Here is a 13,651-nt window from a genome sequence, read left to right as displayed (position 1 = left end):
TCTGACTAGCCAGCCGGTCATTCATTTGTGTGCATTCGTAACACTTTCAGATATGAATAAGCCCCAGTGACAATTTAAATGGTCTCTATGGTATACGAGTATATGACTATTTGTAGTAAAGGTGGGTGAGTCAATTGGATTATTCGTATTAAAAGTGAATATACATAAGTGATGGAGGGCACGTGATTTACCATACTTTGCATACAGGGTGTGTGGTATTACGAAAATTGATATTATTTTAAGTTATTTCAATACAATTGAATAAATGTGGTATATTTATTATATTTATAGTATAGATGAAAGCTACATCCTGGTCAAGTAAGGCATTCAACAAATCAATTTTAATCTATCAGATGTAAATTTCCGAAAACTATATGACATCACATAACATATCGTTCTTACAGCTTAGACCAAATGATTTATAAAATACGGAAAACCGCATATGCGGAAATGTTCCCTGCAACCTTGCATATCACACAATGGGTCTTAAACTTATTTTAACTCCGCATTTTCAAGGGGAAGCTTTCTCGCCGGGTTTTATAATCTTTTTTTCAAAAGCCCGGTACCAAGTAGCGCACTGGTCACTATTTTGATACACTTTTTCTTGGAACCATTTGGTTCGGTCGATAAACCTGCTGATATCCTTTACGTAGCATATTGCAATTTTCCTAAGCTCCGACTATATATCTGCTTAGAGTAGTATATCCGCCTAAATAGGCATGAACATATCAATGATACCCTCTATTTACATGCAATTTTTCTGTCTCTCTCTCAGTCGCTCTACACTTTCCTCCGCATATCTCTCCCCCTTTTAATAGCTGGAACTCCATCTCGTCCCATATCCAAATATTGCCTTCCTCTGTCAGTTAACATCGTACCGCTAGTGTCGTTCTTTCCCCCTCTCAATCTCTCTTACAGCTTAGTCCCTTTATCTTTGTAGCCCGATCTTTCCTCTCCCTTTTCTTCTATCCCCCTTTATGCTCTTTCTCTTTTAACAATCCTCTATTCTGAGCGGCCACCGTGGTGTGATGGTAGCACGCTCCGCCTACCAGACCGAAGATTCAGGGTTCACGCCCCGGGAAAAGCAACATCAAAAGTTTTAGAAACAAGTTTTTTTCAATTAGAAGAAAATTTTTCTAAGCGGGGTCGCCCCTCGGCAGTGTTTGGCAAGCACTCCGAGTGTATTTCTGCCATGAAAAGTTCTCAGTGAAAACTCATCTGCCTTGCAGATGCCATTCGCATTCAGCATAAAAACAAGTAGGTTTCATTCCACCAGTTCGTAGGTAAAAAAAATAGGAGGAAATTGGAAGAGAAGCTCGTCCTTAGATCTCTTCGGAGGTTATCGCGCCTTACAATTTTTTTTTATTCTGATTGATTTCACTTCTCCTTCCATTTTTTGCCGGAATGCTTTCAATGCATTGCTCACTTGCTCATTGGCTCTATTGCTCAGGCTATCTCTAAAAATTACCCCAAACTTTTAATTTTTCATAGATCAGACCGCTTTTAGCCTATTTTCTTATTCTAGAAGAAAATAGACTACTTCGCAGATTTCATGCGGAATATTCCACCTCCTTGCCATTTAAGCTCATAAAGGAATTAAACTGCTGTCATCTGAAATCGGTTGTAGTGTTCATACTCGAGTCAGTAGTATGTAATATTAACTCTAAATAGAAAAGCTCATGCTAAAAAGTTTGCTAAATTTGAATATCATTCATAACACTTGTTTAATTCTCTTGAACCGCCAGACTTCCTATGCAGGTGTCAGATGAGCAGTTCGCATACCAAGCGTTTCTAAGATCCCTCAAAACCGCCCGTGCTGGTAAGATAGTTCAAGTTGGCCGATCTCGCACTGAATTGTGCTATAAACTATTTCATAACTTTTTAAGAACTACAAATTTTTTTAAAATGGTTTTAACGGAAGGGTTACACTCACGAAATAATTAGCATACATTTGACATTTAGAGCTGTATCTGCCTGATAGTTTCATTTACGAGTTTCAAGAAGAATATTTTAGGAAACTTATTTAAATAAAATAATCACATATTAAAGAAGCTTGCCCCTTTACTCCGTGTCTGAGTTAAAATCTCTGCAAGTTTAGTGACGAGAGCCTTAAACCAGTTAAACTAGCCGCATAAATAGAAGGACTTAAACCATTCATTCGCTAGTTTCAGAAAATATTGGCGTAAATGATTGATTAGAAACAACACAAAGGGCATTATTCTGTATTGCGAATGAAGGACTTGCCGCTTAGCGATTTCGTTTAGCGGTGTCATTCTCCATCATTTTCGTTCTTTTCTTAAGTAATGTCAAAGACGAAGGCGAAAGAAATGTTCATCTCTGACGCGAAACGAACGTTCGTTTCGGAATAAAAAAAAAACACAAAATTTCTCACAAACCTCGACATCCTAGCAAACAACTACCTTTTATAGCCCAAGAGGGAAACATCTCCGCAAGCAGCCGTTTGATACAAATAAGCCTTTGAGCCTAATCAATACAAAGTCGCTTATCATCTTTGCTAGGTCACGCCCGGCTAACCACGTTGTTAAGAAGAAGAAAGCAGACTACGAAGGGAGACACGAGTCAGTCTGACCCAATTTCGTTCTGGATACTGTAACATGTTAAATTCTCACTTGTCCATAATAGAACACGACATACACTATGAAAAAAATTAAATGTTAGCCATAGCTCTGTTAAAAAAAAAAATACAAACAAGAAACCTTTTTTTAAAGATTTTGGTGTTGGTTTTTCCAGGTCTCGATGCCAGGATTCTCGATGTGGTAGGCGTATCATACTACAATCACATCATGGGGGCCGCCTGGTGTTATAGCTAACAGTTGCTAATGTCACGCTGAAATACCAATAAAAACTGTTAAAATATTACAGTGGCTTTGATATTACAGAAACTTCTCTTTCAACAGAAAAATCACCTAGGTTGATTGAGAATATGTCATATTTACAGAATATTTTTAATTTAAGACCAAAACTTTTCTTCTGTTGAAATGAATATACAAGTTTGTCCGTTTGACAAAAAACTCCGCTGCGATGAATTTTACTGAACAAGAACAACAAACCTGATTTGCTGATTTTACCAGCAACATTTCCTTCGGTATACGTCCCCACATGGCAACTTCCTTATGGTCCAACCCTGTTGAAGCTGCTAGTTTCCTCTGACTTCCGTTAGAATATGATAACTTGCGGGTAGTCGCACGTATTGAATGGGGCGAGGCAATGTAACCACAGCAGCAACAAAAGGCTTTAAAGGTAAGAAGACTTATGCACTCTAACAAAGCCAGAATTGTATTATTTAAGACAAAGGTTACACAGTCAGATACTTCTGCCTAATATCATCTTTAAAAAGACTCATTTGAAAAGTTCAATATAACTCATTCACCAAAAATATACTTAAGTGTTCTTATGGTATTGTCTCACCCTATAAAATACAGCATGTTATTGCCTAAGAGTATTCAATGGAAACCAAATGTTATCGTTTTATTTTTATACGCATTGTGTTTGGTTAAATATTGTTGTTGGGCTGTTGGCTTTCGCTTTTGTTCCAAATGACTTTGATGTGTGCAATTTTATTGATTTACTGTGTAAGCGTGACCGAACGAATTTTATTCATCCATAAAAATATTACTAATGTGTGTAAATGTGCATTTGAGGGCGTTTGTTTGTGGGTGTTTGTATGCCACATGATCTCTCATACAAATGCGAATTAATGGCGAACGAGCTGGTCGAGCTTACATTTTGTCCAATTGTATGTTTTTCAATGTGCATTGATGGGTTTGCTTTTTGGTTGTTGTTGTTGCTTTTGATATGATATTATCATTGTAAGTTGTTGTTTGCAATAAATAAAACTACAGCACTGAATAGATGTGATCTGTAAAAATATTTTGATAGCAATAGGTATGTAAAGAAGATCAAAAGGCAAATAGTGAGGCGTGCGTCATGTGCCATGAATGGGTTTTATAATCGCATTGGTCAGTCACTTCAATAATTTTTTGGAATTGAATCACATAGAGAGAAAATCAATTTTATTCACTTTGTGGGAATTTGCTCCGCATCTAAATTGTTGATTGTTACTGAATTTAAAAAAATTTTACATATCTTCCTTCGACAGCATGAAAAGGATCTGCCTTTATACCGCTATGTCTGAATATGGTTTATACGCAACACTTCTACGGCTGTGCAAAATGGCGTTGAGTAACACCATCAGCTCAGTTAGAATTGGTGACGGCCTCTCCGAGCCATTCGAAACTAAACGACATATCACAGAGGGTTGCCCCATCGTGCGTTTTTTTTATTTGATGCTAGAGAACATTTTACTGCCCTTAAGAAAAAATATACAGTATAAAACTGGTACGCTTCTAGCTCATTCCGAACAACTACTAGTTCGCCATCTTTCTCTATTACATGATTTCAACTAGCGAGCTTTACACGGCGATGTCATGGGCGCTGGAAATTGTCTCCGCTGCATAACCTTGTGAGTATTTTCGAACTAGATACAAATGTCCACTTTAGATTTTGTAGTTTTATTGTGACTTTTTCCATAGTCCCGACTAGTGAAAAGTCATAGGTATAAATCTAGTTTGCTAACTGCTACTATAAAAATGACACAACGTGATATTAGGATTCTACTTTGGAAATCCTACCCTTAGAGCCCAAGTTGATAGCTAGCATACCTACTTCTAAAATCTCAAGCGTTGTTTAAAAACAATAGCTCTACTTAAGAGTCATAGCGTTCTCAGAAAAAGGGCATTCTTTTATAAAGCAAGGAAGCTGTCACTCAAGTTGACAAAAATATGTTTATGAACTTGTACTCGAGTGTGTTTCTCTGATTTAACTCAAATGTAAGATCCCATTATTGCAGTATTTTCATGAAAATAAAATAGTACATGTATAATTTTGTTTTATTGAAACGCTGCAATAATGCTACCAACCAGGTGTTTATTTCTCACAATAAACAGCTGTTGGCCTTGGCGGTACCAACTTGGAGAAGATTTGCTCCAGCTCAAATCGGTATCCAACGTAGCATAGCAACTGGAGAAATGGATAAGCATTTGAGAACTATACGTTTCGCGTAATCTGTCACAGGTTTGAGAATAATTTGAAAATGATGTTGGAGATCAACTCGAAACCTATAAATTTTACAACATTTCTCAAAAGTTGGATAGTGACTGGCAACTTGAGAACTTTAAGGTTTAAGAACAATTAAAGAATGAAGTTGGATATCAACTCCAGTAGTAGATATACATATATTTCTCTATGGTTGGAAAATGGTTTTCCTATGTTTGTTGGCTAAACAAAATCCAGCTGTTATATCTACAAATTATTTAGATATGTAATAAAATTATCTAGTACAAAAAAGCCTATCCCAAATGCGGCCTTAAACTGTGACTGAAAAACTGCTCTGTAGTTTAATCTTAGCTTAACTTAACTTAACTCCTGAAAAACCGGGCATAAGGTAGCGTAGTTGTAAAAAAGATTGTCAAACTGATTTCTGAACCATCAAGACATGTTAAGTCCGTTTTTCTATAGCAAAATATGAATCCCAGCACCATTTTTATTTTTTTTCTATTCGTGCATTTTTAGCGAGAGAACAAATTGTATAAATCGCGAATGTTAGCACTAATCCCTTATATAAATTATAGCTACACAAAATTTCTTCATCTATTTTAACAAATATCAATATTAATGTTTTTCTTCTTCTCTTTTGTTTTACAGTTGTGACAAGTGAGCAGATAAATTCGAGGAATTTTGCGAGTTTTGCAAGGAGAAATTAAATAATTATGAAATAAAGAAAAATATTCTATAGTGAAAAAAACCGAAAAATAAGCACGAAACATGAATGAGGAACAAAAAAAATTTAAAATAAAAAATAAAAGTCAATATCAAGTGAAATATCTGTCAGCGCTGTGTTTGATGATACTTTAATTATGGCTATGTAAAACATTGCATATCTGCGAGTGTGTGTGTGTGCATTGTTGGTTTTTCAGTGTTTTATTCTAAGTGCTCTCAAAGGCACAATTTTTATTTTTTTGTCGTGGCATTTCTTAGCGATGTGATTGTCACTCGCTGCTCATTTCTTGTGCTGTCGCTGTTCAGATTTTTACTTTTTTTGAGTGCAATCACTTTTTTCTCTGAAATTCTTTGAAAGCTATACAACCATAATAAAATGTCATTAGTGTCAAGAAACGATGAAAAATTGTGCGAGAAATATATAGAAAAATGCTACCACATAATTTAAAAAGTCACGCTAATGTAAGCTGCAGTGATGGAAAGCGAAGAAAATAATAAAAATAAAAAAATATATATAAAAAGGCGTGAATGATAAAGCTAAATAGAGTGATACAAAGATGAGAAAGTAAGAGCTCTAAAACGACAGCTAAGAAAAATGAGTAGGATAACGTAACATTTAAGTCATTAATAACAAATATGAAGAACAATGGTTTAATTGTGACACAGTACCTACTTGTAAATGTTTGTAAAGCAGTGTGACGTAAATGGAAATATTCCCAAATGCAAATATTTTATCCTAATCACTATTATTAATAATGATAAATATGTGTTAAATTTGAAGAATTAAAAACTCAAAAAGGTGGTAAATAAACCAAGCAAATAAGGGAGATATAAAAGAAAAAATATTTTTTTAAATATTTGAAGTTTCGAGAAAGATATACAATTTTTATTTAATTTGCATTACTAAAGTAGCGCGAGGCCTTTTTATAACAATTCAAACTATTCTCGTGATAAACAATTTATATGATAAGTACTTAATTATTTGCATAGAAATATTCTCAGAGAAAAAGGCAATTGCAGCTTTTCCTCATCAGTGAATTCGATTATACGCGGGTGGTTAATATGATCATTACATCATCAGTTATTACTATTTGTTAAACTAAATGGTTTGGAAAGTAATAGAACCATAACTTATTATGTAACATGAAGTGAGGGCACTGTTTTGCAAACAATTGAAAGACTTTTTGTAAAAAATGCACCACTCGAAACTGTTTTTTTTTATATTACTTATCAAAATGTTTTTAGTAAATATACTTTTTTTAAAAAGGCGAAAAATAGAGTATATTTAGATTTTATTTATACAATAGAATAAAAATGAATGTTTTGAATTGTGCTATCTACCAAAGATGGGAATACAACTGTGAAACGTGAGGAGTTGTCAATCAACCCACGCAGTCCGAAACCACAAAAAATATCTGCTTTTGGGTAGTATTGGTTACCTTCGGAGCAGATCAAATGCATAAATGAATGAATGAAAATATTCATTCGATAGTTAAAATTATTAAGTAACTAACTATGGACAGTTGAATTCATTCGATAGTTTCCAACACTAGTAAACATTGTAAAGACTTACAAGAAAGATATGTATCAGCTGTTCGTTCACAGCTGCGCTCACCTGACTAATGCTTGTTCGATTTGCTTTTTTGTGGAGGCTTTTCGGCAGCGTTGTACTACTTTGTGCTGTACGCCCTATCAGAGCTTAATTTCAATACATTTTGACCTTAGCTGGGGTTATTATGATACAAATTCTGAGATAGGGCGTTCCTTAATAGAGTTCTAAAGTTAGACGTTTTTGAAATAAATTTTGCAAGGAGGCGGTATTCAAATGTTTTCTGAGCTAGGGCATTTTCGAAACGGCAATCGAGATAGGGTGATATTCCACTCAGCAGTGAAAAAACTGTAACTTAGGAATGTATTCAATTTTATATTTAGCAATCAAAACAAGTACGCAAGTAATTTATAGATTAACTAAAGTTTAACCCTGCCAAACCGGCCACTTAAGCTCAGCTTAAACTCCAGTTAAAGTTGTCTGAAAAACTGCATAATAAGTTCAAGCGTAGTTTAACTGACAAACTGAGTTGAACTTGTATTGAAAAACCGGGCTTTGGCATTATAAGGAAAAAAAATTTTGGAAAAAGTGAATTTTACAAAGTAAAGAAATTATTGTAGAACAAAAAATAATTTAAATATCTGCTAATAAAAAAATTAAAAAAAAAAATCAAAGCAAAAGCACCGGTGTATTAATATTTATTAATTAAGAGAAAAAAAGTGTTGAAAAATGTTTTAAGGATTTCCATAAATCATAACCGAAAATCCAATAAAAAATAAGTTTTACTCGATGGAGTTGGAGGAAAAACAAAAATAAAATAAATAAATATTAATATAAAAAAAAATTATCACTAAAACAACAATAAGTGCAGAAACTAAGTAACAGCAAGAAAAGGAACACCACCACCTCTCCCATTTCCATTTTTTGTGTGACGCTTCATTTCAGCGTCTGTTTTCCCACTCTGTGGAGCTCAATATTAACTACAAATCCACCAGCAACATTTTATAACCTGCAACAACAAGAACAGCTCACAGTCGCGCGCATTCATCCACAGCTCATTGAGCTGCGCTTGCCACTACCACCAACTTAAATTTCAACATCTTCGACTTTGCCTTTCAACTTGGTCGTCGATTGTGTAAAACAGTGACTGCGACTGTGAATCTACTAAAATGGTCAAAATGGAATTTCTTAAAAGGAAACATTTTTCATTGTGGATTATAACGACATTTGTACTGTTGGCTGGCATTTTGGATGATTGCGTTGGATTGCAAGGCGTACCAACATGGATGTAAGTATTGCATATTTGTATATTCGCATACAAACTTAAAGTACATATGTATATGCTTATTTTGTATATGATGTCGTATTAATTCTCGTAACTTTTTACCCATTACGCGCTCTTAAGTGGAGGCTATGAACTGTTGGATTCGTTGAAATATGTATTTCTGTTTTTGTTGGTGCCTTTTTTCTCGCATCAAATTCAACGTGGTAAATGTTAGTAAATTTTTTGTTTTATCACTTTTTTACATTCTTTAAGCTTTGCAAATATGCTAAAATAAATGCAAAGTGTAAAATTGTTGCAAGACGACAGCAAATTTGTAAAATCATAATAAAAGAAAAAAAATTGAATAATTGCCCGGCTAATACCCTGAAATGGTTGAAATTTTATGTAAAAGGGAGAATAATGCATTCTAAGTAATTCCGAAAAAAAAAAAAATTAACTGCAATATCTTCTTTTACACTTAATTAGTATTTTCAACTGAAATTTAATTTGGTTAAATAAACTTCAACAGATGTAAACAAACAAACTGTGTATATTAAACGAAACGTTTTGAAAGTCGTAAAATTGGTGCATTTTTTATTTAGTGTGTTATCGTGGCGCGAGAAGCGGTTGCAGATGTTTTTTTTACAAAAAAAAAAAAAGGACGTAAGTACCGGGGTCGCCCCTCGGCAGTATTTAGCAAGCGCTCCGGGTGTATTTCTGCCATGAAAAGCTCTCATTGAAAAAAGCCGTTCGGAGTCGGCATAAAACATGTAGGTCCCGTCCGGCCGATTTGTAGGGAAAATCAAGAGGAGCACGACGCAAATTGGAAGAGAAGCTCGGCCTTAGATCCCTTCGGAGGTTATCGCGCCTTACATTTATTTATTTAAGTACCAAGTATTCGTGCGGTTCCATGTGTAAACAGACAGGTGTACGTCTAGGAAAATAATACTTTTAAAAAGTTATAAATAAATTAGATTTAATTTAATTTAATAATATTATGTATTTCAGACCGGAAAAGCCTAATAATATAGCTCCAGATTAATTTAAAAAGATTTTATATTATTACATTTATTTTATTTTTAAATTTAATTTTCTTTTATGTTATTTTATTTTTATTTTATTTTATATATTTTTCTTAAGTTTATTTTACTTTTTTATTTAACTATATTATTCTTTATTTAATTTTATTTTTTTATTTAGTTTTACTTTATTTTTTTAAATTTTATTTTATTTTATTTTATTTAACTTTGTTTTATTTTATTTTCCTTTATGTTTGTAATTTTATTTAATTTAATTTAATTTAATTTTATTTTTTATTTTTAAGTTTTTTAATAAAATTGTTTTAATTGATCTCTTTTTTGTTCTTTGTTTGCACATTATTACTACATGTAAATCCAACCAAATAACGTACAAATATGTTACAAAAACAAAACCCTAAAAAGAAACAAAATTCCACTTAAACAGAATTACTTAAACATGTGCTTGGTTTTTGTGAACACTTTGTGTATCAGCAATAAAATTTGCGCATTTGCTCATGTTTTCCCCTGCTCTTTATATCCAACAAAACAGCTTCGATAAAATTTTGGTGAGGTTGGAACTGTATCATTTGTTCTAGGACCATTTAAGGACTATTGACTTCGGTACCGTCTGGTGATAATTTCGAGACTATATAGGAACCACTTTGAAAAAATTTCATTTCATTAACTTCTGGATAATTTCATAGACATATTATAAAATAAATTGCTTATATTATTGAAATTATCCTGTAACTGTCTTGAAATTGTTCCGAATCGGTCCCGAAGAAGTGTCGAAATGATTCGAAAGATAGTCCCGAAGTGTACCCGAAGTGATACTGAAATTCTTCTAAATTGATCCCGAAATAGGGTTGAAATGATTCTGAAGTGACCCTGTATCCCTCTCGAAACGGTGCCGAAGTAGTCCTAGAATTTTTTCGAAGTCCGCTAATCCTTTACGCAAGTAAAAAGGTAGCACTTAGATTTATATTTCTTGACATACCTTTTTTCCTCATAGCTGAATAGCATGATGAGCCTACCTTTGATTGAATTATTTGTTATGTCTTCTTTTTATGAAAAATACTATAAGTCCACGTTTTAATGTATAAATGGATGTGTCCATGTTTTAAGGGAAGAAATTATACGGATATGTTTATATGTTTTGCTATTATTCTCTCTTAAAACACACTTTTTATCGTCGGCCTTCCACATAATACAATTTTAATAGAGCAATCTTAACTTTGACCTATGTACGAAACCCTTTGACCGTGTTTGATCGAAATCGACCTACATATGTATTACTGTCGGAAGGGCGTAGAAAGAAGTCGCTTATAAGGACCACCCTAATGAGTGTACATACCTACAAATGTACAGCGTACTCCGTATTAAATTTCTAACCTGGTTTTAACACCATAAAACACTTTTGTAAAGAAAGTATGTAATAGCTCTAACCTTTAAATATGTAATTAACTAAGAATTGTATTGTGATAAGCTCTTAAATGCACAAATTGGTGAAATTTTTTCATAAACGTTTTATAATTTACATAAATTTGTTCGTATGTCTCTGTAAATGTATAGTGACTGCAGCAGTATAATTGACTGAACTTACATTTTAACTTATGTGAAAGAGTTCCAGCGCAGCAGCAACTGCATTGTATTAGAAAAATAGTTTCTTTACAGCTGACTTGGCTTTGTCGCCCCTCAAATGACGCATAACCATTCACACACACTAACAGGCGAACACCCAAGTATTTTTACGAGCTAACTAGAGCACTGCGAGAGCTCCGGGTAATCACGCACAGCATAATTTTCAAATTTTATGTTTTTAAGAAGCTTCCTTTTCCCCTTACTACATTCAATTTGTTAAACGCACAGACATATACGTGTAGTGTGCACGCACACACGTATATGATATGATGAATAGTGACGCAAGGAACCGAGGAATCGGACCAGGGAAACCGGATTCTTATTATAATATACGGTCTCGAGCTTTTAAACAATGTCCTTTAAAAGAAAGGACTCAGTATGAGAATGTTTTGGTTTATTACATGATAAATGTACTTCCGCTGTTGACGGCCGGGCGGTATCCATACAAGTACCTACATGTAAGTTTGCATACGTGTGAATATAGAAAAACGCTCGTTACCCAAGCAATACAATTTCGGCCTTTATTTAAAAATACTAAAATAATGGTATAAAGCAACAACTCTACAAGTCTTTCTTGCAAATAATTGCTCATTGGAACAAAATATTTTGTTTGAAAATAAATTCCTCTCTCGACGATCAAAAATACTTTCCATAAAATATACCGAAACAAAGACAACGGCAGTGTAGAAGATACGATGGCAGGTTTGTAAGGAGATTAAAAAATGGAGTTGAACTAGTGAAAAATTGCATGCATTGAGAGGCGGTACTAGATCTAGTTCTGTCATCTCGCAGTGCTTCCAACTAATATTTTTAATACGTGGTTGTCCCACGTAATGGCCTCGCTTTGCTCTTTGGTTGTGAAATAGTCGCTGCCTTTTAGTCATTTGTTTAAATTCTTATAGCTCAGAGCTACCTGCTGCCAGCAAGCAAAGAGTCAGCACATCTGCGCCTTGGCAACCACGTCACTGTTGGCGGCCATAAATTCAAAATAGTAAAATACTTTTATTTAGACGTTTATTTGGGAACCAGAATTAACCCAAGCAACAACAACAGCTTTGAAATACAGCGAATAATCACTCTTGCTACTTTGAAATTAAGGCCCTCTCTTTGCAAACGAAAAAATATAAAATGCAAAAATGTGGACCATGAGAATATCAAATGAGGCGGCTCTGCGAGTGTTCGAGAGAAAAGTTTTAAAAAAATGCATGGACATCTACGCGATGAGGACGGCCGAAGTACCGAAGATTAATAAATGGTCAGCTGTACGAGCTTTACGCATACATCATACGACTATCTAGCGGCGAGGCTAGCTAGGCCTTGTTATGCGAACGAAAGACGGTGGTCCAGCTATGGAAATATCTTTTTCAGAACCCGCCTATGGGAGCAGGGGACGAGGCCGGCCTCAATCCGTTGGAAGGGCCAGGTGAGAATGATTTAAATTCCCTTACGCCAACGGCTAAAATTTATATTGACTGCAAATGAACAAAAGATCAATTGGGTTATGACCACTTAAAATTTCATTTCGAGAGAAAGACCATAATCATAAACAGCAATTTAAGATCAGCACAAAGAAGAAAAAAATGATATAATAATAAATAATAGTTTTTAAGTTATTACTACCAAAAATGGACTTCACTAATTTTATGCATATGACAAAATATTCTAAATAAAATCTGAATAAGATAAGATTTATAGTCATATCTGTCATTCCAACGGTGTGTATTGAACGAGTTTTAAGGACAACCTGTAAGATAGCGAAATAAAACGTTCCTACTTTTTAGATAATTATCGAAAATTTAGCTTCTTCTGTGGCGGAACAAAAAAAGTTGCTTACAGCTGTATTCGAGAAAAACAGCCCTACAGTTTTTGGAGTGGTTTTCAAAAGTAGCAAACTTTCATGACTTTTTTTATAATATAATTGTTTGGGTTGCTAAAGTTACAATGTTACAATAAAAGAAAATGGTTTATGCCAGAAACAACAATTAAGTCTATGTGAGGTCTTTATTTGAACAGGTAGTTCAACCTGATGACGGAAACACGCTGAGCTATTCGGCTGAGCCGGGAAAAATGCTGTTGTTACGTTGGAAAATGTCGCTGTTTTGAACTGGAAGGTGGATATTACAATATAAATTGATATTGAGATTAACATTCACGTACTAACTCAATTTCGAACAAGTAAGAACGGGACTGTCTTCGGCTGTGCCGAAGACTTCATACCTTTCATGAATGGGGCTGAACAATAATCTTATCCCGTTCGTAATCTCCGAATAATCGGATGTATAAGATAAGAAATATATAGTGAACAGATCTGCATACCTTAACGATTTTTAAGATAAATATAAAATAAAAAATAGGTAGGTAATCTGTGTTAGGATGCAA

The 13,651-nt window shown here is 34.1% G+C and overlaps 1 protein-coding gene across 9 annotated transcripts in view; it reads left to right on the top strand.

The window, feature by feature from the left end:
• The window catches only part of Wnt5 (Wnt oncogene analog 5), a 638,708-nt gene that overhangs the window by 212,984 nt on the left and 412,073 nt on the right, over positions 1 to 13,651 (top strand). For 2 of the 9 annotated variants that reach the window (XM_067776631.1, XM_067776628.1), the window contains exon 3: positions 5,725 to 8,636. In XM_067776631.1, coding sequence (XP_067632732.1) covers positions 8,518 to 8,636 — 119 coding nt within the window. In that variant the 5' untranslated portion in view covers positions 5,725 to 8,517. The remainder of the gene's footprint in view (positions 1 to 5,724; positions 8,637 to 13,651) is intronic. The other 7 variants (XM_067776633.1, XM_067776630.1, XM_067776629.1 and 4 more) reach the window with 7 other exon arrangements.

Source organism: Eurosta solidaginis, chromosome 3, assembly GCF_040869045.1.
Source record: "Eurosta solidaginis isolate ZX-2024a chromosome 3, ASM4086904v1, whole genome shotgun sequence".
NCBI classification, from domain to species: domain Eukaryota; kingdom Metazoa; phylum Arthropoda; class Insecta; order Diptera; family Tephritidae; genus Eurosta; species Eurosta solidaginis.
This window is presented reverse-complemented; position numbering and strand designations above follow the sequence as displayed.